The sequence below is a fragment of the Lithobates pipiens genome, unplaced genomic scaffold (genome assembly GCF_037356315.1).
Source record: "Lithobates pipiens isolate NorthernLeopardFrog02 unplaced genomic scaffold, aLitPip1_a1.2 Scaffold_16, whole genome shotgun sequence".
Classification (NCBI taxonomy): Eukaryota; Metazoa; Chordata; class Amphibia; order Anura; family Ranidae; genus Lithobates; species Lithobates pipiens.
Genome location: NW_027507748.1, coordinates 102,657,517 through 102,680,680, shown reverse-complemented (window position 1 = coordinate 102,680,680; position 23,164 = coordinate 102,657,517). Strand labels below are relative to the sequence as shown.

The window sequence follows — 23,164 nt, the reverse complement described above, 5'->3', positions numbered from 1 at the left end:
CCTCTCCTGTCTTTGAAAGAAAAACAGGTTTTGCGTGATCTGGATGGTGGTAAAGTACATGTAGCATTGGTGGGGAATGTCCTGCAGGGGGCACTGTTGCACTGTCATTTGTGCTTTCCTGCTACCATGCAATTTCTATTCCACACCATGAGCCAGCTCACAAGGTGTAGCGGGCAGACCTGTTTTATGCTATGTGACACTTATTGGTATCCAGCAGGTTCTGTAACAAGACCTTTGTGGGGCTATAGAAAATCTCTGCGCCTTTGTATTGCTGAGCTTTTGTTAGCTGAGCACAGCTACTAATGGTGTATCACATGCTGATTATAACATTTAAGGGGCCAGTAAGTTAAAATTATAGTGGTATATTTTACTACAGATGATGTAAAGAAAAAACACTTTTAGAAACTAAAAACGGTTGTTAAAGCTAATTTTTATGAGGAGAGATCTCTATACTCTTGTCTGCTGATTATATAACAGCATGACACTAGCTGTCACTTGTAAGCTGTATAAAGTGTAGTGTAGCTGAGAAGGTATAATAGTGGGTAGTACTTGGAGTGTATGTGGGTTTGCCAAGCGCCGGATTACTATTGCTGAAAACAGCCTCAGCTCTCTCATTCCGATCACCCAAGGTTACACTGCAAGTAGCACTGAGGATTGGGTTGGTGATGATTCAGGGAGCAGGGAGCAACCAGTAGCCTGTAACACTTTGGAAGTGTCAGAAGCTGCACTAAATAGTAGGAACACTTGCTCAGCAATAGGGGTACATATTTTCATAAGTAAAGAAGTAACAGAACTCTTTTTTTTTTTCTTTATTAAATGTGCCTTGATTTTGATACATATTGACAGTGGGTTCCATTCACATAACCAGATTGCATGCAGCATTTAGGTGTTTTCTCAAATACTGAATGCGATCCTGAAGATGTAAATTCACTATTGCTCCGGGGGGGGTGGGGCTCAGAGTCCTGGCAGGGGGCTGCGCTGGGTGTTGGGAGACTGCTCGACCTCTTCCCTGTTTCTGGGCCACGGTGGGGTGTTTTGGTGTGTGCGACATGTGGGGAGGGTGCCGCGTGGACTGCAGCCATTTTTCTCTAGCCACAGCCAGTTTTTTCCATTTCGGCCATTTTCTGGAAGTCCTGCGGCCATTTTCCCAGCGCCCTCAGCTGGTGTTTGCTGAGGCGGCCGGTGGCCATTTTTCTAGTAGCCTCAGCTTATTTTGCCTCTAGCGCTGGGTGACTGTTTCTTTCTAGAACAGCGCAATTTTTACACAGAAATTCTCGTGGCTGACACAGGGGAGAGCGGGCAGCACAGTGCAGTACCTGGGTCGGAGTCCTGCGGTGGGCCCCTCTGTCTGTGGCAGCTAGGAGGGTGGGCATTTTGTGTGACTTGCCTTAGGTCCCTAAGTGCTGACAGGCGAGTGTGGGTCAACATGGTGTCAGAAGCTGGCGCTTCTTCTCCAGACATCCCTGTTATGGCAACCACTTCCGCTGCACCTGCAGTGCCTATGGACACTCAGTCGGCGGTCCTGGAGTCCTTTTTTTCCATGGTGGAAGCGGCGTGCAGGTGTAAGGGGGGTAAAAAATTCCCTTCTGGGGGAAAGCTCTGATTGAGACTCTGGTCCCGCTGTGGCAGGCAGCACCTGTTCTGACATTTCAGAGGATTTGGACCAGGACCGTTCGGACAGTGAGAATGACTCCGTGTCTGGGTCAGCGCAGGAAAAAAGCGCTTGTAGGATCACTTATCGCAGTGGTGCGGGATACCCTTTTGGGGTCCCACAAGCCGGCCCGCACGGCTAAGGTGTTTCCTTACCTAACTTATTTTGATAAGTTTATTTACAGGGAGTGGGAAAGCCTGCAGCTGGCTTTTTCAGTCCCGAGGCGCATGACAGTGCATTACCCCTTTTGAGGAGAGTTTCCTGAAGAAATGGACATCTCCTCCGATTGTTGACCCCCCTCAGTGTCCAGGTTAAATAAGATAACCACGATTCCGGTGGAAGGCACCCCTGCTTTCAAGGACCATGCCGACAGGAGGGCTGAGGCGGTTGCCTGGTCCATGTTTGTGGTGGTGGGGTCAGCATTGCGGCCAGTGTTAGCCACGGTCCTGGTGTCCCAGATGCTTACTGAATGGGTTAAATTGTTGCACCGTGAGTTGGAGAGGCAACAGGCTTCCCCGGTCTGCATTAAGCTGGTGGACCAGTTGGTGCAGGTCCGTAAGTATGTCTGTGATGCTGCCTTAGATATGGCCCCCTTGCTCTCTAGAGTCTCAGTATCAACTGTGGTGCTACGTCGCCTGTTTTGGCTAAAATGCTGGTCTGCGGACCAGGCATCTAAGAAAACACTGGCAGATTTGCCCTTCCAGGGAGAGAGGCTGTTTGGAGCCTCGCTGCATGACATTATTAAGAATGTACGTTGCTCCCACAGTCCAGGAAAGGTAAGGAGCCACAGCGTAGGCAAGGGCCCTCCTTTTTCACTCAGAATCAGATTTTTCGTCTGCCTGGGTTGGCGGGTAAGCGTTCCCAGTCCGATAAGGTACCCGCTGAGGGACAAAAGCCCCCCTGGGCTTGCTTTTGGACTCCTCAGAGGCGAGAGTCTATCTCCCTTTGGACAAGCTGCAGACTGGTGTCCCGCAGGTGGTCATCGCTGCGTTGGTCTCATGGTAAGCCACTTTCGAGGAGGTACCATATGCTCATTTCCCACTCGAGTCTTGCAAAAGGAGATACTGTCCAAATGGGACAAATCTTCGTTATCCCTAGATTAACAAATTGTGTTGAGCCAGCTAGTCGGGGATTCCCTGCTCTGGTGGCTAAGATCGCCGGCCCTTCGGCCCGGGAAGTCATTACTTCCTCTTCATTGGACGGTGATTATAATGGACGCCAGCCTGATCGGTTGGGGGGGGAGTGCGGGGCGTACAGGAAGAATCCCGCCTGCCGATCAGTGTTCTGGATCTTCGGGCGATCAGTTGGTGCCTCTCCACATGGTCACAGGGGTGTGCGGTCAGGATCCAGTCAGACAACGCCATGGCGGTGGCGTATGTCAATCATCAAGGAGGAACAAGCAGCACTGGAGGTCACCCACATCCTGCTGTGGGCAGAGCGTCGCGTGTCGGCTCTGTCGGCCGTGTACATTCCGGGCGCAGAAACCTGGTAACAAACTACCTAAGTCGTTAGCTGCTGGACCAGGGGGAAAGGTCGCTACATCCGGATGTATTTCAGCTCCTTTGCCTAAGGTGGGACATGCCAGATGTGGATCTCCTGGCTTCTCGACTCAATCGGAAGGTACAGAGGTTTGTGGCCAGGTCAAAAGATCCCTTGGCAGACGCGTTGGTGGCTCCATGGGGACATTATCGGCTAATTTATGCCTTCCCATCACTCAAACTTTTACCACGTCTACTTAACAGAGTGGAGGCCGAGGTCGGACTCATTCTTTGTATCGGTGGCTGGTCCGAAGAAGGGCCTGGCGGTCTCGTCGGCCACCATTTCTCGGTGGATCAGACAGATGGTGGTGCAGGCTTATGCCTTAAGGGGGCGGGCGCCCTCCTTTCCTGTCACGGCACATTCGACCAGGGCAATTGGTGCCTCCTGGGCTTTTCGACATCAAGCGTCCGTTACCCAGGTGTGGCGGCGACCTGGTCGTCCGTTCACACTTTCACTAAATTTTACAAGGTTGATGTGAGCGCATCTTCCGATGATTGCTTTGGCCGCAAGGTTTTGAAGGTGGCAGTTTAAGGTTGCAACTCCTCCGTTGAGGCGCTTTGGTTGTTATGGGTGGAGTTATTTTCTTGCTGTTCCCACCCCTCGTTTTTTTTTTTACACTGCTTGGGGACGTCCAATGAATGAAAGAGAAAATAGGATTTTTGTACTCTCCGCAAAATCCTTTTGTCTGAAGTTCATTGACGGACACAGCACCCACCCCTCCTATTTATGTTTGTACTGCTTTTTGACTAACTGAGCTGCTGGATGCAGTGTGAGGAGTTATAGCCAATAGGACCGCCCCCTGGGTGGTACTGTGCAGTTTTACTGTTTTAACTTGTTCTGCCTAGTCCTCTCCTGAAGGGGCGATATAACCCTAAGGTCAAGATGAAGATGCTGTGTCCGTCAATGAACTTCAGAGAAAAGGATTTTATGGTTAGTAAAAAAATCCTATTTTTTGTGCTATAAACAAAAGAAGAGTGACAATTTTGAAAAACACTATCTTTAACTTTTTGCTAGTTTCCTCGGTTTAGGCGGATATGTAATCTGGTACATATTTTTGGCAAAAATCGCAATAAGCGTATATTGATTGGTTTGCGCAAAAGTTATAGCATCTACAAAATAGGGGATTTATGGCATTTTTATTATTATTATTATTTTTTTTTTATTATTTTTTTTTACTAGTAATGACAGTGATCTGCGATTTTTATCAGGACTGCGATATTGCGGTGGACAAATTGGCCACTTTTTTGACACATTGACATTTAGTTAGACCACACGATCTGTTTCCTCTCCCCTGAGAGAACCGGGATCTGTGTGTTTACGGGGATGGAGGTACATTCTAATGTCCTCATATAATGTCCCAAACCATTTCTTCTCTTCCTTTCATTGACATCACGGAGCTGGTGGATGTTAGAGACCTTGCTCACCTCTACCTTCCGTTTGAGGATGCCCCACAGATGCTCAATAGGGTTTAGGTCCGGAGACATGCTTGGCCAGTCCATCATCCTTTACTCTCAGCTTCTTTAGGACACTTCCAAGACGACAGAGGTCTTCTTGGAGGTGTGTTTGGGGTTGTTATCATGTTGTTAATAACATCAAATTTAACACACCTGCTCCCCATTCATATCTGAGACCTTGTAACACTAACGAGCCACATAACCTGGGGAGGGAAAATGGCTAATGGGGCCCAATTTGGATATTTTCATTTAGAGGTGTACTCACTTTTGTTGCCACGGTTTAGACATTAATGGCTGTGTGTTGAGTTATTTTGAGGGGACAGCAAATTTACAATGATATAATGTTATACAAGCTGTACACTCACTACTTTACATTGTAGCAAAGTGTAATTTCTTCAGTGTTGTCACATAAAAAGATAGAATAAAATATTTACAAAAATGTGAGTGTGTACTCACTTTTGTGAGATACTGTATAATATTTGGGGATTCTAAGTAATTTTCTAGCAAAAAAATACAGATTTTATCTTGTGAACAGCAAGTGTCAAAAATAGGCTTGGTCCAGAAGTGGTTAACAACCATGACAGTTACTGGTTGTTAAGAAGGTCGGTAGCTGCCTGCTCCTTAACCGCTCTCGTTCTGGGTGGGCATCATATTACGTCCGTCCATTTAAATGGGGAATGCGCGCATCCCTGTTTCTTCTGTGGCGGCGAGTCACGGAGACACTGCTCGCCACGGAGGGGGGTGAGCGGCTATTGGGCATGGCTGTTTACCAAGTGATCGGCCATGATGAAGTCACGGCCAACCACAGATGGCACCGCCTCACTTTGCACAGCGCATGCGTGCGATTGCGCTGTGCATGCATGTCAGTGGCAGCGTGTTCCTGGGAACACTGCTCGTCACCGACGCTGGTAAACAGCCATTGGCTGGCGGCTGTTTACCACATGATTGGCTGTGGTCCTTTCACAGCCGATCACTAAATGTAAATACAGACCGGTAACGACATGTTACCGGGTTCTCCACCTCACAAACCAATTGTATGTGAGAAGGAGATTGCGGTAACATCTCGTTACCATTTACAGTGTACACCAACACACTGATTGTCCCCCCCAAATAAAGAGGACCTGTCACCACCCATCAAAGTGCCTGTCACAGTTCATCTGAGTACCTGGTACCTGTCAGTCCATATGAACACCTATCGCCCCCTTCAGAGTGCCCAAGTACGTATCTGTATCCCATCAGAGTACATGTCACCAGGCCATCAGAGTAACCGAGTACCTGTCGCCAGGCCATCCGAGTACCTATTTGTAGCCCATGCCTCATACAATATACGTTGGGGTGTTTGCTTTCCAAAATGGGGTCATTTTGTGGGTAATTCCATTGTCCTGGTGCTCAAGGACCTTCAAAAGTGTGATAGGTAGGAATGAAATGAGATGTGTAATTTATGCTCCTAGAACTCCTGAAGGTACTACTTCAATGTTGGGCCTCTGTATGTGGCCAGGCTATGTAAAAAAACTCACACATGTGGTATTGCCGTACTCAGGAGGAGTAGCAAAATGTATTTTGGGTGGTCATTTTTGCTTTATACATGCTATGTGTTAGAAATATCTTATAAATTGACAACTTTGTGTAAAAAAAATATAAAAATAAATAATGCGTTTTAATTTTTTTCCCACATTATACAAAAACTACTGGAAAAAAATGAAACGTTCAAAATACTCATTATGCCTCATAAATTATATGTTGGGGTGTTCAAAAGTTTAATAGGTGGTTGAAAAATGAGATGTTATGTATGCTTGTAGAACGCCTGGGGGTGCTACTTCTATGTTGGGCCTTTGTATGTGGCCAGGCTGTGTAAAAGTCTCACACGTGGTATCTTCATACTCAGGAGGAGTAGCAGAATGTGTTTTGGGGTGTAATGCGTTGTATGCATATGCTGGGTGTGAGAAATAACCTGATAATATGACAATTTTGAAAAAATAAAAAATCTAAATTTTGCAAAGAATTGTGGGGGGAAAAATTACAACTTAAAAAAACTCACAATGCTACTTACTTAATACCTTGGAATGTCTACTTTCTAAAAATTCATTTTGGGGATATTTGTACTTTCCGGACTTGTCAGAGCCGGTTCACACAGGCAGCATGACTGCCTCAGGTGACCTGCACACAACTTCAGCAGCAACTTGCACAAAAGTCACCCTAAAAGTAGTACAGGAACCTTTCTCTAAGTCGAAGCGACTTGAGACGCTCCTATTAGAACAGTTCCATAGTACAGAACAGGACACGACTTGTCAGGCGTCTGAGTCGCCTGACAAGTCGTCCCTGTGTGAACCGGCTCTTAGTGTCTCAAGAAATGAGATACACCTGATGTAATGAAGGCCTAATCAGATGTGATCAATTTTCAGTGATTGGCACCATAGTTTATAGACTCTAACTCTCACAAAGACCAAATAATATACACTAATATTGGTTATTTTTTACCAAAGATATGTAAGATATGTAATAGTATAAATTTTGGCCAAAATTTATGAAGAAAAATGACTAATTAGCAAAATATTATGAAAGAAAACTTTATAGCACAAAAAATAAACCCACTAGTAATTAAATACCACCAAAAGAAAGCTCTATTTGTGTGAAAAAAAGGGCGCAAATTTTATATGGGTACAGTGTTGCATGACTGAGGGCATGACTGAGGGCTATTTATATTCTGTGGTAAGGACGCCGGCAGTAAATTACCACAGGTTTTCACCACTAAAATTCCGCATGACTTCATAAAATAACTCATGCTATATTTTAGTAGCATTTTTTTAGTGGATGTCAAAAAACTTTTTGAAAAACGCTGTTCTCATACTTGGATGCATTAAGATACCGCTTTGTGAATGGCGCCCATTGTCTCTTTTAATCCTAAATTTTCTTCAATGCAACAAATCAATCAAATAACATGAATACAAACTAAAATAAGTATTAAATATTCATAGCTAAAAAAAAAAAAAAAATTATATATATATATATATATAATATATATACAAAATTGGTATCGGGAGAAGGGGAAGCTGTTAATTATGACTAATTAGGCGTTTAATAGAAACTTTTTTTAATTGCTTGTCAGATTGCTTTAACTGACATATGCAGACTAAAGCTTAATCCTTTGATCTGCAGATGAATGAAATAGAGTAGATATAAAAGTGACAATGTCCATATTGGATCTCTGTCCTGTCTGAACATTGTTTATAAACACTATGTCATAAGGTCCTTTTTTCTTTCTTTCTTTTTTTTCTGGCAGGTGTGAGAGGGAGAGGGAGCCGAAGGCCAGGGTTTATACACGCCCTATGTACTTTGTCGGTGTTTTTTGGCATGTCCAGTGTCCACAACTGTCTAATAAGCATAGCTATTGTAATAACTAGTAAATGCACTAAAAAAGACGCATATCATGTATCACTTTCTTATGGGTGATTCTAACTTGTAGCTGCCTTCTCTGTCCCTCTTCTGCAGGTGAGCGGTCTGCGTTTCCCTTTGTCACACATGAATGCACTTAAAGCAATCTGGGAGAGCAAGCTACTGCATGTTAATGACCTTCCTCTGGAGGATGACCATGACAAGGTGAACTTGGCGATCTCTTTGTGGACTGAGGGCTTAATCGAGAATGTCCACACTGAGAGCTGAATACCATACAGTCTCTAGAACACCAGCCCAGGATGTGATTTGTCTCCCAGAGGAACAAGCCTACTGCTGCTGTTTTATGTGTTCACTTAATTCTGCTACAACCAAAAGCAAAAAAATCATTTAATGTTTACAATGGGTTGGATAGCGCCAATGTGCCTTTATTTTATCATCTACCAAACCTCGTCAGCTTGATGTTGCAGCAAGAGTGGACTTATTCTTTAGTCTTGTTTGACTCATTATGACCTCACGGATCACCGGGGATTTCTCTCTTACTGTTTTGTGTTCATTGTCTGTTGTGCCTTGCCTTCTGACACGCCATACTCATGTTGCATTCATGGCAACTGGTCTTCTCCCCAACGAGTTCTGCCTTTTTATCATATGGCTAGAAAATTTGGCTTTGGTATCAGTACTTCAAGTGAAATGGTTTTAAAATAGAATTGCAGGTTTGTTTTCACATTAAATTCTTTGGACCAAGCGGGCCCAAACAAATTTTCCATGCCAGAACAGTGTGGCCACTGGGACGCCTATAATAGATTGTAGTAGTATTAGCTAATGAGCAGCTGCTGTGACTTCTCTGCTGCTGGATATAGAGAGAATTTGTCTTAGTGCATCTCTGCCATTCAGGAGACAACTTGTAATTTTATATTTGCATCTGATTGGCCGAGGTAGAGATTGTGACATCATGGGCCAACCTGTTCACTTCAGTCAATCAGAGGAACCCTTGTATTCATTGGCAAATTTACAAAGCTTCCCCTAAATGGCTAAGATGTGCTAAGATCCACTCTTCCAATATCCAGCAGCAAGAGAGTAGTGGCTTGTACTGCTGCTTGTCCCTACCAAGCTATTGAAAGTGAAAGCAAACCTGAAAATCTTTTAACCACTTAAGGACTGAGCCTCTTTTTGAGACGTGGTGTTTACAAGTACATTTTTTTTTTGCTAGAAAATTACTTAGAACCCCCAAACATTATACGTTTATTTTCTAACACCCTAATGAATAAAATGGCGGTCGTTGCAATATTTCTGTCACACCGTAATTGCGCAGCAGTCTTACAAGCGCACTTTTTTGGGAAAAAAAACACACTTTTTTTAATTAAAAAAATAAGACCGCAGTAAAGTTTTTTTATATTGTGAAAGATAATGTTATGCCGTGTAAATTGATACCCAACATGTCACGCTTCAAAATTGCGCTCACTTGTGGAATGGCGACAAATGTTTACCGTTAAAAATCTCCATAGGCAACATTTAAAAAATTCTACAGGTTGCATGTTTTAAGTTACAGAGGAGGTCTAGGGCTAGAATTATTATTACCATCTACCGATCGTGGTGATGATACCTCACATGTGTGGTTTGAACAGGTTTTCAAATGCGGGTGCTACTCGCATATGTGTTCGCTTCTGCACATGAGCTCAGTGGGACAGGGCGCGTTTCAAAGTTTTTGTTTTATATCATTTATTTTACCTTTTATTTTTTGTTTTTACACTGTTTAAAAAAAAAAAATGGGTCACTTTTATTCCTATTACAAGGAATGTAAACCTCCTTGTAATAGAAAAAAGCATGACAGGATCTCTTAAATATGAGACCTGGGGTCAAAAAGACTATATTTACACTAAAATGTAATAAAAAATGGTCCTTTAAGAGCTAAGTGGAAGTGACATTTTGACGTCGCTGTAATGATATGGTGATGGGTAGGGGCCATCTTCCCATCACTCGTCTCCATATTCAGCTAGTGACAGCATCCACATCTTCCCATCACTCGTCTCCATATCCAGCTAATGACGGCATCCGTTCGACTCCGCCACTGCCGATGGCTCCAGTAAGTGGTGGAGGGGGGGCCCTCTCCTGGCGCCAATAAAAGTGATCCTGCAGCGTATCTGCCGCAGAGACCACTCTTATCGGAAACCGGACCGCCGGCTGAAGAAGAGGATACCAGGGTTATGGTGTATATCATCGTGTGGCAGTCCAGAAGTGGTTAAAGTAGTTTGTAAACCTCAGACATGAAATATGAGCCAAGCACATCCCTCTTTAGTGTGTACTTTGTTTCTCTATCAGCATTAGTCACTCTCGACAAGTTTTTCTGACACCAAGAGAAAAATGGTGACGGGAGGGAGATCCAGCTGAGTTTTCAACCATTTTCAGGATTAGCAATGCCACTGTAATACTAGCAATACTGGTGAGCAGTCAGACTGCTCTGCTGCTTAGTCTTCCTGCATCCAGCAACAACGCAGACTGTTAGTATACCTGCTGCATGACAGACTTGTTTTGGTAAAGTTACCCATCTGCTGCATTTACTGTGCAATGGCCAAACCATGTTCGCTGGTCACTGTGCATTCTTAAACGGGTAACCAAGTTCCGAATGTGTGGATGCTGATGTAAAAATTCAGTGTGTGATGTAAAACAATTCTAGGGCTGTACAATTTGTGTGGAGCTGGTAACTCGGATATTTTCATCTTGGTTCCTATAAAATGTAAGAACTTAGTGTATGGTTCATTTCTGACCACGGAATTATACGGCATAATTACATAGTCTGGTCGAAAAAAGACACAAGTCCATCTAGTTCAGCCAATAGGCATGAGAGGAGATGTATGGATTCAACCGGATATTTCAAACCTCAATGTAAGGTGGTGAATTTTCAGACATAACTACAGTTGCGGTAATTTCTGCATGACCTTAACAGTTCTGAATGGTCTCCATTATCTCCTGAGATTTTTCTTTAAACAAAAAATCTTAACTTGAGAAATGTAATGGATCATCAAGCTTCTTTCCATTTCTAAGTATTCACTGCAAGTGAAAGTATATGGAAAGGAGCATCCTTTCCCTTCCTCTACGTGCAAGCTTTCTGGACTTTCTTAAATTAGGCTAGCATGGATGAGGGGCACGTCTAAAGACAAGTCCTCTATAACCTGATCCTGACCATGGTTGGTAGACTCGCGTTCCCATACACAGTACCCATTGCTGAGATAATGGTAATCTTTCTTCTAGGGGGCCTGCTTCTGTTTCTGAGGTGTCAGTGATATGACAATACAGGTCTCTTGTTAAAGCGGAGCACATTTGGCATCTTTGGGGGGGGGGGGGGAGTGGATACCTTGTTTTGACAGGTACCCGCTCCCACTTCTGGCTCAGTTTGCCGCAGTAAGGTGCGCCAGATTTCCACGATTTCCTTCACCCTGCAGCTGGCTCAGTCACGTATGTGCAGTAGAAAACCAGCTGTGAAATTAAGTTACATTTTTAAAATTTAAATGTAAATTTAAAAAACTTTGTCTCTGTGCAGAAGTTTCCTGTATTTAAGACCAATCACTGTTGCTCTCTCTCTCATACAGGGTGACTGGTCTTGAATCCACCCCCTCCTGTAGTTGTCTGCAATCAGCCTGTAGTGGGTGGGGCATGCTGAGCTCCTCCCTGAATGATGTACACCAGAATGATTATGCCACTGATCCCTTTACAAGTTAATAACTTTGTGAAGACATTTGTTGGACACACAAAGTGGGTTTATATTCTTTGTAGCTGATGAAGAATATATTTAAGTAAAAAGTATTGTGTCTGGAGTTCAGCGTTAATGAATTTGCGCAGGCTAATTATGAAAACATTGTACCATACAAAATTATTTTGGACTTGCTGACATTGACACGAGGGGGAAAAATCAAATTGCATTGACAAAGGTGCTGCTATTCTATCAATTTAAATTAAATTATATCAGCTAAATAAAGGTGAGCACACAGAGATAATAATAGGGGGACATGATCTTCTCAGGTACATCTGTGACAATCTTACTTTGGGTATGTTATATGCCTTAACTGTGTGTAAATGTGTGTATATATATATATATATATATATATATATATATATATATATATATATATTGTATGCTGTACAGATTGGGCTTGTGAAAAGACTCTGAATATGGACTATTGCCCAGAGAAACCAAATGGACCTCACTGGTCACTTTTCTAAGGCAGCGAATACCTTTTTACATTTGGTTGTTGGGGCATTCTTGTGTTTCCCCCTTACTCCACCTTTATGTGTGTTCTCTATTGTACTCGACCTGCAGTGCAATGAACAAATACTCTGTCACTGCCTTGTTTTCACTTTACTGCCATGCCAAAGTGCTGAATTCTGATTTGATGTTTTCAATTAATATGGTTTTCATAATTAATAATAATAATCCAAATCATTTGGTGGAGGGGGGTTTATGGTGTGGTGGCGTTAGATTACTTTTGCTTACCTTTGGACCTACTCTATCTATATGTGCCATATGAAGATTCCGTTAGGGCTCATGCACTCTGCATCTCAAAGAAGTGACTCCTACAAGATGCCTACATGCCCACAAAAGCGCAAAAAATCCTGAAAACGCACAAAATAAAAGGAAAAAGTAGCTGAGGGGGAGTATTTGTGAAAAAAACATATGCTCAAAGAAGCTCAATAAAAAGCACAAGCTTTAGGCAGAGACATTTAAGCTCAGCCTGTAAAACCATATTTTTTTGAGCTGCGGTGTGAATGAGCCCTTGGAGAGAGACAGTCTGAAAGAAAACCGCTTCTGCTCTGTTTTCAAAACCCTTATTGATCCATCCCTGAGTTATGGTTAATTCCATAATCATATTAAGTGTATGTAAACCCTAACAATGAACTTCTCTTATTGTCTATTTTATTTTGGGCTTACCGTGGAAAGCCTTTTGTTACATCTGTTAGATAAATTGGTCGTAACAGAAATCCTGTGCGCTTATATCTTCCTGTACACTTTGTATGTGCTGCGCTTTTTAGCAGAAGACTGCATAGCGTACAGTGTCTTCAATGTGTGCTGTTAATCGATTGCTCCTTGCAACTTCCTAGGGTCAATCATTAGGTGCTTTTGTGTCTTTGACGCAGCTAATGTCCATTGGGAATTGTAATGTCTGGTACACACGTTTTTTTCCCTTTTTTTTTTTTTCGTTCAACCCAGTGGGCTGAACGAAAAACTGACAGAATGCTGTACTAACGCAAGCAAGGAGAGAGACCGACAGACAGCCCATCCACCAGAACACATCGTTTAGCTCTCGCAGCCATTGGAAACTGATCGGCTGCCAGTTTTCCAGCATGCCCATTCGATGGAAGCCATTTGTGAGACCGACTTCTGTCAAACAGGGAGCTGTATACATGGGCCGAATGTTGGTGTTTCTGTGGTACTGGCTGATTTTAGCTGCTATTTGACCCATGTGTACCCGGCATAAGGCTCTTGTTTACTATGATTGGGATCCTTGCATGTGTTTATAGAGCCTAACCAACACAGCCCCTTAACCTCTTGCCTGATGGGCACTTTCACCCCCCTTCCTGCCCAGGCCAATTTTCAGCACTGTTGCACTTTGAATGACAATTGCGCGGTCATGCAACACTACCCATATGACATTTTTATCATTTTTTTTTTCACTCAAGCTTTCTTTTGGTAGTATTTAATCACCACTGGGTTTTATGTTTTTTGCTAAACAAAAAAAAAGACCTTAATTTAAAAAAATTAAATACATTTTTCCAAAGTTTGTTATAAAATTTTGCAAACTGGTCTTTTTTCTTCTTCACTGGTGTGTACCGATGAGGCTCCACTGATGGGCACTGATCAGGAGGCACCGATAGGCACTGAAAGGTGGCATTTATAGGCGACACCTTGGATGGGGCACTGATAGGTGGGCAATGTCCTTTAACAGGAGCTGGTTATCAGCTTTCTTCTTTTCTCCTCATGCTGTGTGTGTGAGGAAAGAAAAGCTGATAACTGGCTTCTATTTACATCCTGTCATCAGCTGTCATTGGCTGACAGCTTATCACGTAGTAAAGGGCCGCTGTGATTGGCCCTTTACGCCGATCTGTGATCATCCAAGTCTGAAGGACTTGGCAATCACAGAGCGAGCCGCCCATGTGCCACGGGGCGCGCTTACAGAGGTCGTCCATGTATGCCATCCTGGCATTGTAAGCCCGCACTGTAGCCATCTTTTGGCTATAGCATGGGTAGAAACTGGTTAGAAAAAAAGCTGTACTATTAAAAATGTATCCTTTTGTATGGTCATGTGCATGAGCTCTAAGGCTGGTAAGTTGAAATATATAATATTTTTGTCATGGGTTTAGATACTGTAATGTATGAAATAAAATCGGCTTGTAGTAAGACTGTCTGCTGTCTAAGCTGTAGAGTGAGAAGGAGAAGCATTTGCTTGGGGTTATAACATCCACTCCATGCTTCCATGCTTAGCAGCATCAGATCTAAAATGTGTTTTATTAATTAGGTACAATACTGAAAACTAGTAATATTACCTTGGCAGGTAGAACACAGAAGCAGACCACTGTTTAGTCCCCATGGCCTTTTTCATACCTGCTTTGATTAGTCAAGCTTGCAGCAGGGGACAGCACAGTGTGGTGGTGGTAAGTGTGCCAAGTAACCAGTTCATAGGTTTTTATACCTGTTGTTTGAATAACTTTGTATTAATGTTTGATGGTTTTGATTTGTGATGTTGAGTATACATTTTTCAGTACTGATGTATGTATGTATGATCTTTCACTATGGACAGACGCTGATAATAAATATCTGTTTCACATACACATGGCTGTTTGGATGATTAAAGGGAAATGTCACTTTTGCTGAATAAATATCACACTGATAACACAAGCCATTTTGTAATTTTATTTTATTTAAAATGACATTTGTTTAATCTGTAGTTGCTGTGCCTTTGTAAAACTGTCAAACTCATTTGTCTCTTTCATTGGTGTTTTGTGCACTGCACGCCTAAAAATTGGATTTCCTGCTTGCAAGATTTCTTTGCTGAAGGTTTTCCAGAACTATACACTCACTGGCCACTTTATGAAGTACACCTTGCTACTACTTGGTGGGGATCCCCTTTTGGCTGCAGAACTTCCTTAAGTGGGTTCACACTATTGTGGGGAAACCCACATCTAATTCGCATGTCAGGAGATTGTGACCGCCTCTCACATCTCAGGAGTCCTGTGCGTCTTCTGGTCTGTTTTTAGGTCCAAATTCAAACAAAAATTTGCACTAAAATTGGACCTGAAATGGTGAATGGAGACACAGTGGACCCCTTCTGTGAGCCGCTCCATATGGCATTGTGAACCCAGCCTAAATTCTTTGCGGTATAGATTCAAATAGGTGTTGGAAACATTCCTCAGAGTTCTTGGTCCATATTGACATGATTGCATTACACAGTTGCTGCAGATTTGTCAGCTGCACATCCATAGTGAGAATCTCCACATCCCAAAGGTGCTCTATGGGATTGAGATCTGGTGACTGTGGAGACTGTTGGAGTACAGGGAACTCATTGTCATGTTCAAGAAACCAGGGGTGAGATGATTTGAGCTTTGTGACATGGTGCATTACCCTGCTGGAAGGAGTCATCAGAAGATGAGGACACTAGTCATAAAGGGATGGACATGGTCAGCAACAATACCCAGGTGAGCTGTAGCATTTAAACAATGCCAAATTGGTACTAAAGGGCCCAAAGTGTGCCAAGAAAATATCCCCCACACCATTACATCACCAGCCTGAACCGTTGATACAAGGCAGGATGGATCCATGCTTTCATGTTTACGCCAAAATCTGACCCTACCATCTGCATGTCGCAATTGTAATCAAGACTCGTAGGACCAGGCAACATATTTCCAATCTTCTATTGTCCAATTTTGGTGAGCCTGTGCAAATTTTAGCCTCAATTTTCTGTTCTTAGCTGACAGAAGTGGCAATCGGTGTGATCTTCTACTGCTGTAGCCTATCAGCTTCAAGGTTCAATGTGTTGTGCGTTCAGAGATAGTATTCTGCAAACCTTGGTTGTAACAAGTTGTTATTTGAGTTAGTTTTGCCTTTCTATCATTTCAAACCAATCTGCTCATTCTCGTCTGACATCAACAAGGCATTTTCCTCCACACGACTACCGCTCGCTGGATACGTTTTCTTTTTCAGACCATTCTCTGTAAACCCTAGAGATGTTTGTGCATGGAAATCCCAGTACATCAGCAGTTTTTAAAATACTCAGGCTGGCACCAGAAAATCATGCCATGTTCAAAGTCACTTAAATCCAATTTCTTAACCATTCGGGTGCTCAGTTTGAACTTCAGCAAGTTGTCTTCACCATGTCTAGATGCTTAAATGCATTGGTTTGCTGCCTTCTGATTGGCTGATTAGCAAATTGTGTTACCAAGCAATTGAATAGGGGTACCTAATAAAGTGGCCTGTGGGTGTGTCACACCTTAACCACTTCCATACCAGGCATCCCCCCCCCCCACCTTCCTGCCCAGGACAATTTTTAGCATTCAGCGCTGTCGCACTTTGAATGACAATTGCGCGGTCATGCACCACTGTACCCAAACTAAATGTTTATCATTTTCTTCCCAAAAATAGAGCATTGTTTTGGTGGTATTTGATCCACCGCTGCGGTTTTTAATTTTTGCGATATAAACTAAAAAAGACCATCAAAAAAAACTGATAGGTGGCACTGGATAGGCAGCACTAATGAAGAGCTACTGACAGGAATTATTGAGGGGAACTGATTGGCACTGACAGGCATTTATTATGGGGACAGGCTGGCAGGTGTTGGGCACAGATTGGCACCTTTTGATGAGGGCTGTGCTGATTATCAGCACAGACCCCCCTTCTTCTGACAGGGAGAGCCACCGATTGGCTTTCCCTGCCAGCGTGAACTGAGGAAAGCCATTTAGACTGACACACAGCACCTCCGATTGCCGTGCAGCGCAACCCCTCTGTGATATCCTGATCACATCATATGATGTCCGGTCAGGATATCACAACCACTTTGCTGCTGTCATTCTACTATATGGCGGGCAGCAAGTGGTTAATTATTATCTGCAAAAGGAGTTTCATTTTGCTCATCCTCACCTAAAGAGATGCAGTTTTTCTCATTACAACACAGAACCAGATGGTTATAAATAAGACTGACCCTTTCATTTAGAAATCTGTTAGAGACCTGTTCTGTGGGGGCTGTGTAACCTTAATCCCAAAAGGAAAAAAAAGTTGCTGGAGTTCAGCTTCAATGTGTTAGTGTATCTAAATCTGCTAGTGCATCTAACATTCTCCTCCCTTTAGGCTGACAATGCTGCTGTCCAAAGGTGCTCTTTCATTCAGATTGGAAACACTCCAATACAGGAGGTGGGTTACTGGCCAGATCACCAAGTGAAAACAGAGGGGGAAAAGCCTAAGAAAAGAAAACGAATGCATCCACCACATGTAATGATTGGTAAGCTGCAATATATAAAATTTTTGGTTTTGGGTTTAACCTATGCCGCAGTTCCAATAAAATTCACTGATCACCGCCATGACTAGTAAAAAAATTAAAATGTCGTAGATCTATCACCTATTTTGTAGACCCTATAACTTTTGCACAAACCAATCAATATACTCTTATTGCATTTTTTTACCGAAAATATGTAGAAGAATACATATTGGCCTAAACTGAGTTAGAAATTCGTTTTTTTATATTTTTTGGGGGGATATTTATTGTAGCAAAAAGTAAAAAAAGAAAAAAAAATTTTTTTTTTTAAATTGTTGCTCTTTTTTTGTCTATAGCACAAAAAAAAAACGCAGAGGTGATCAAATACCACCAAAAGAAAGCTCCATTTGTGGGAAAAAAAACACAAATTTTGTTTAGGTACAGCATCGCACGCAATAACGCAGTGCTATATCACAAAAATTGGCCTGGTCATGAAGGGTGTAAATTTTTTAGTCCTTAAGTGGTTAATACTCCGTTAACTACAGCAGAAATATCTAGTAATTTCCCTTGCCAGATACAGCTGCGCAGTGTTTTAGAGCTGTATAAGGCTGGGTTCACACCATAGCGATGCGGGAACGCCGCAAATCCGCGGCGTTTTCCCGCATCGCATGCCTCTCGCCGGCAGTTCACACTGCCCTATGCGGACTGCTGGGAGTGTCAATGAAATCTTAATGACACCCCCAGACCAGTCCGCATATCGCAGTGCGATCTGCAAACTCGGACAGGAATCGGATCGCATGGTGTGAACACCCATGCGATCCGATTCTGCTGCGGACCAAAAAAAGGGTCCTGTGCGAGTTTGCGGCGGGTGCGATGCGAATTCAGCCATACTATCTGTATGGCTGAACTCGCATCGCACAGACAGATCGGATGTGATTTGCACTGCAGTGCGGTGCGAATCACATCCGGATCTCTCACCCGCAGCGGTGTGAACTCAGCCTGAATGTAAGGACTGATTGTACAGAAAGACAAATCCGTTGGCAGTTAAAAAAGCTCCCATACATGTATTTCATCTGTTTACCCAGAGTTCAGTTTTTAAATGTACATTTTAATGATTGTTATCAGACTTCAAGTAATATTAAAGGCAATTTTTTTTTTTTTTTAAATAACATGTAATTTTTGCCGCTCTGTGCAATAGTTGTGCACAGAGCGGCTCGATCCTCTTCTTCTTGGGTTCCTTGCTGGTGCTCCTGGATCCTCTCACCTATTGAGTGCCCCCAGAGCAAGAAGCTTGCTCTGGGGGCACTCAAGCAGACTCGCTCCCGAGCAGCTGCTCTGCGTGTCCATTCACACAGCATCAGCCTGGCCCTGCCCCCTCAGAGGAGGGAGCATCCCCTGAGAACCAAGGCTGGGGCTCAGGTAAGTATTAGGGGGAGTAGCTGCACACAAAGAATGCATGAAGGTAAAATACTTTGAGCCTTTAGAACCACTTTCACTGTATATATGCATTGCCATTCCTTTTTAATTTTAATACAGTATCCCACAAAAGTGAGTACACCCCTCACATTTTTGACAACACTGAAGAAATGAAACTTTTCTACAATGTAAAGTAGTGAGTGTACAGCTTGTATAACAGTGTACATTTGCTGTCCCCTCAAAATAACTCAACACACAGCCATTAATGTCTAAACCACTGGCAACAAAAGTGATTACACCCCTAATTGAAAATGTCCAAATTGGGCCCAGTTAGCCATTTTACCCTCCCTGGTGTCATGTGATTAGTGTTACAAGGTCTCAGGTGTGTTAAATTTGATATCGCTCTCACTCATACTGGTCACTGGAAGTTCAACATGGCACCTCATGGCAAAAAACTGTGTGAGGATCTGAAAAAAAGAATTGTTGCTCTACATAAAGATGGTCTAGGGCCTAGGCTATAAGAAGATTGTCAAAACCCCTGAAACTGAGCTGTGCACGGTGCCCAAGAACATACAACAGTTACACAGGACAAGTTCCACTCAGAACAGGCCTCGCCATGGTCAACCAAAAAAGTTGAGTGCACGTGATCAGAGTCATATCCAGAGGTTGTCTTTGGGAAATAGACATATGACTGCTGCCTACAGTCAAGCATGGTGGTGGGAGTGTCCTGGTCTGGGGCTGCATGAGTGCTGCCCTCACTGGGGAGCCACAGTTCATTGAGGAAACCATGAATGGCAACATGTACTGTGACAGACAGGAGCAGAGCATGATCCCCCTCCTTTCAGAGACTGGGCTGCAGGGCAGTATTCCAACATAACGACCCCAAACACACCTCCAAAATGACCACTGCCTTGTTAAAGAAGCTGAGGGTAAAGGTGATGGACTAGCCAAGCATGTTTCAGACCCAAACCCTACTGAGCATCTGTGGGGCATCCTCAAACAGAAGTTGGAGGAGTGCATTGTCTCTAACATCCACCAGGTCCATGATGTCATCATGGAGGAGTGGAAGAGGACTCCAGTGGTAACCTGTGAAGCTCTGGTGAACTCCATGCCCAAGAGGGTTAAGGCAGTGCTGGAAAATAATGGTGGCCACACAAAATATGGACACTTTGGGCTCAATTTGGACATTTTCACTTCGGGGTGTACTTACTTTTGTTGCCAGCGGTTTAGACATTAATCGCTGTGTGTTGAGTTATTTTGAGGGGACAAAAATTTACACTGTTATGCAAGCTGTACACTCACTACTTTACATTGTAGCAAAGTGTCATTTCTTCAGTGTTGTCACATGAAAAGATATAATAAAATATTTACAAAGGGGTGTGAGGGGTGTACTCACTATTGAGAGACTGTACATATAGTATACAGTGTAGTAAAGTGCACTGTAAGGTGGAGAATTCTGAGCCTTATAGTGTGCCATATTGCAAAAGTTAGTGCAGGCTGTTTCTTGTGTTGAGACATATTGAGGGCCCATTTAAAACGTGTGCGTTATGTGAAAAAGACCCTAGCATTCAGATGGGGTGCCCCACGGGCAAAGGAGAGCTCTTGCAGACAGCATCCAGCAGACTCAGGCCCCATACACATGAATAGATTTTCTGCAGATATTTGTCTTCAGATTTACCACAACCATGCAGTACAAGGGCCTGCCTGATTGCATACAAATTTAAACTCTTAAGGTTTTACCTCATATTATATGGTTTTGGTAAATCTGCAGGCAATCTAATAGTGTGTATGGGGTCTAAGATGAAAACTGGATGCTGTAGACAACCCCACCTCCAACCTCTGTGTTCCCCTGCTAATTTTGTGATGTGATTTGATATCTATGTGTAATCTCTCCAGATTAGCGCTGAGTAAACTTGTGCTGGAATTGGCAGTATATGGTGTTCAGATAGGATTTGCCCAGAAGATAAACTCTGTTTTACCTCTAGGGAAGAAAAAGCTGCAACATGCAATCAATACAGTTTTCTCTGTAACTTTGTGTAACACTAAGCACTGTCATTTCATAGAGTCAGCACTGAAGAGTTGGAAAGGTCAGCCATAGATAACTCAAACAGGAAAACCCTAAAGATTTAGCAACAACTTTTTTTTAATTATTATTATAAATTTGGCTGGCATAAACACTTTCATGCCTTTACACATAGTTTATTAAATATTTGTTGTTTTACACATAAAACATTTTTTATTTCAGCATTATATTACTATAATATATTTAAAATTTTGTAGTCAGGATGCATGATGACTGCCATTGTGGACCTCCCCTGCAAATAGTACTTCTGATCCTCGACCTGCATCTGTTAATACAGGTTTTCTTTAGGAGAATCTGTCATCAACAAAACAGTTTACTAATTATACTAAGTAAAATCTATTGCCTGAATCAATGTACAATGTAAAACAAGTTGTTTCTATGAATATAGCTAAACCCACTCACACTCACATGTAATTTTGTTTATACGTATACTTCCCTAAACTGTCCACACTGCCCTTCTGAGCAGATAGCTTAGCACTAGTGTACCTGCTGACTATACGTATGAATGGGTTAGACCAGTGGCTTCAGTAGCGGATCACATTATATTAGGGCTGTTACTGATTAAAATTTTCGTGTTCGCTTAACCACTTGCCGACCGCCGCACGACGATATACGTCGGCAGAATGGCACGGGCAGGCATATGGGCGTATATATAAGTCCCTGATGCCCGCGGGTGGGGGGCCTGCGGCGGTCGGCATTCCTTCGAGAGCGATCCGGGATGAGGGGGCGGCCATTCATTCATGGCCACCCCCTCGCGATCGCTCTCGACGAATGGAAATCCTTCGTGACATCACTTCCTCTCCTGTAATGTAAACACAGGAGAGGAAGTGATGTATTCTCTCCTCCGTGTCGGTATTTTTCGTTCCGGCACCGAGGAGAGAGGTTCGGTGAGTTGCACCAACACACCACACATACAGTAGAACATGCCAGGCACACTCACACCCCCCCTTTACCCCCCGATCACCCCCCCAATTACCCCTGCCCCCCCAGTCACAGTAACACCAATTGCTTTTTTTTTTTTTTTTTTTGCATTGGTGTCATTTGTGACTGTAATAACTGTTAGGGCAGTTAGGGTTAGCCCCCTTTAGTTCTAAGGTACCCCCTAACCCCCCCAATAAAGGTTTAACCCCGTGATCACCCCCCGTCGCCAGTGTCACTAAGGCTGGGTTCACATTGCAGCGGTTTGAGAACGGATGTGATTCGCACCGCACTGCAGTGCAAATCACATCCGATCTCTGTGCGATTCGAGTTCAGCCATACAGATAGTATGGCTGAATTCGTGTCGCACCCGCCGCACCCGCCGCAAACTCGCACGGGACCCTTTTTTTGGTCCGCAGCAGAATCGGATCGCATGGGTGTTCACACCATGCGATCCGAGTTTGCAGATCGCACTGCGATATGCGAACTGATCTGGGGGTGTCATTAACATTTCACTGACACTCCCAGCAGTTCGCATAGGGCAGTGTGAACTGCCGCCGGGAGGCATGCGATGCGGGAACCCGCCGCGGATTCGTGGCGTTCCCGCATCGCTCCAGTGTGAACCCAGCCTAATAAGCGATCATTTTTCTGATCGCTGTATTAGTGTCACAGGTGATGCTAGTTAGGCAGGTAGGTATTTAGGTTCGCCGCAACTTTTTATAGCGCCAGGGACCCCCATATACTACCGCATAAAGCCCCCTGATTGCCCCCTAGTTAACCCTTTCACCAGTGATCACCATATAACTGTTACAGGTGACGCTGGTTGGTTAGTTATTTTTTTATAGTTTCAGGGCACCCGCCATTTATTACCTAGTCTCACTAGTGTACCCCTAAATTTAGGGGTGTCTACTTTCCAAAATGGGGTAATTTGGGGGGGGTTTGTGCCATCTTGGCATTTTATGGCCTTCAAAACTGTAACGCCCTTAGAAAGCCTGAAGGCGGTGCTTGGTTTTCGGGGCCCCGTACGCGGCTAGGCTCCCAAAAAGTCCCACATATGTGGTATCCCCGTACTCAGGAGAAGCAGCAGAATTTATTTAGGGGTGTCATTTCACATATGCCCATGGCATGCGTGAGCAATATATCATTTAGTGACAACTTTGTGAAAAAAATAAATAAAAAAAAAAGTTTGTAATTTTCCCGCAACTTGTGGCAAAATATAAAATATTCCATGGACTCAACATGCCTCTCAGCAAATAGC

General features: G+C 43.4%; 1 protein-coding gene across 2 annotated transcripts in view; it reads left to right on the top strand.

Moving 5' to 3' along the window:
• Nucleotides 1–14,923, top strand: part of RIOX2 (ribosomal oxygenase 2) — a 52,156-nt gene extending 37,233 nt beyond the window's left edge. For both annotated transcript variants that reach the window (XM_077480180.1, XM_077480181.1), the window contains exon 10: nt 8,134–14,923. In XM_077480180.1, coding sequence (XP_077336306.1) covers nt 8,134–8,304 — 171 coding nt within the window. In that variant the 3' untranslated portion in view covers nt 8,305–14,923. The remainder of the gene's footprint in view (nt 1–8,133) is intronic.
• The last annotated feature ends 8,241 nt before the right edge of the window (nt 14,924–23,164 follow it).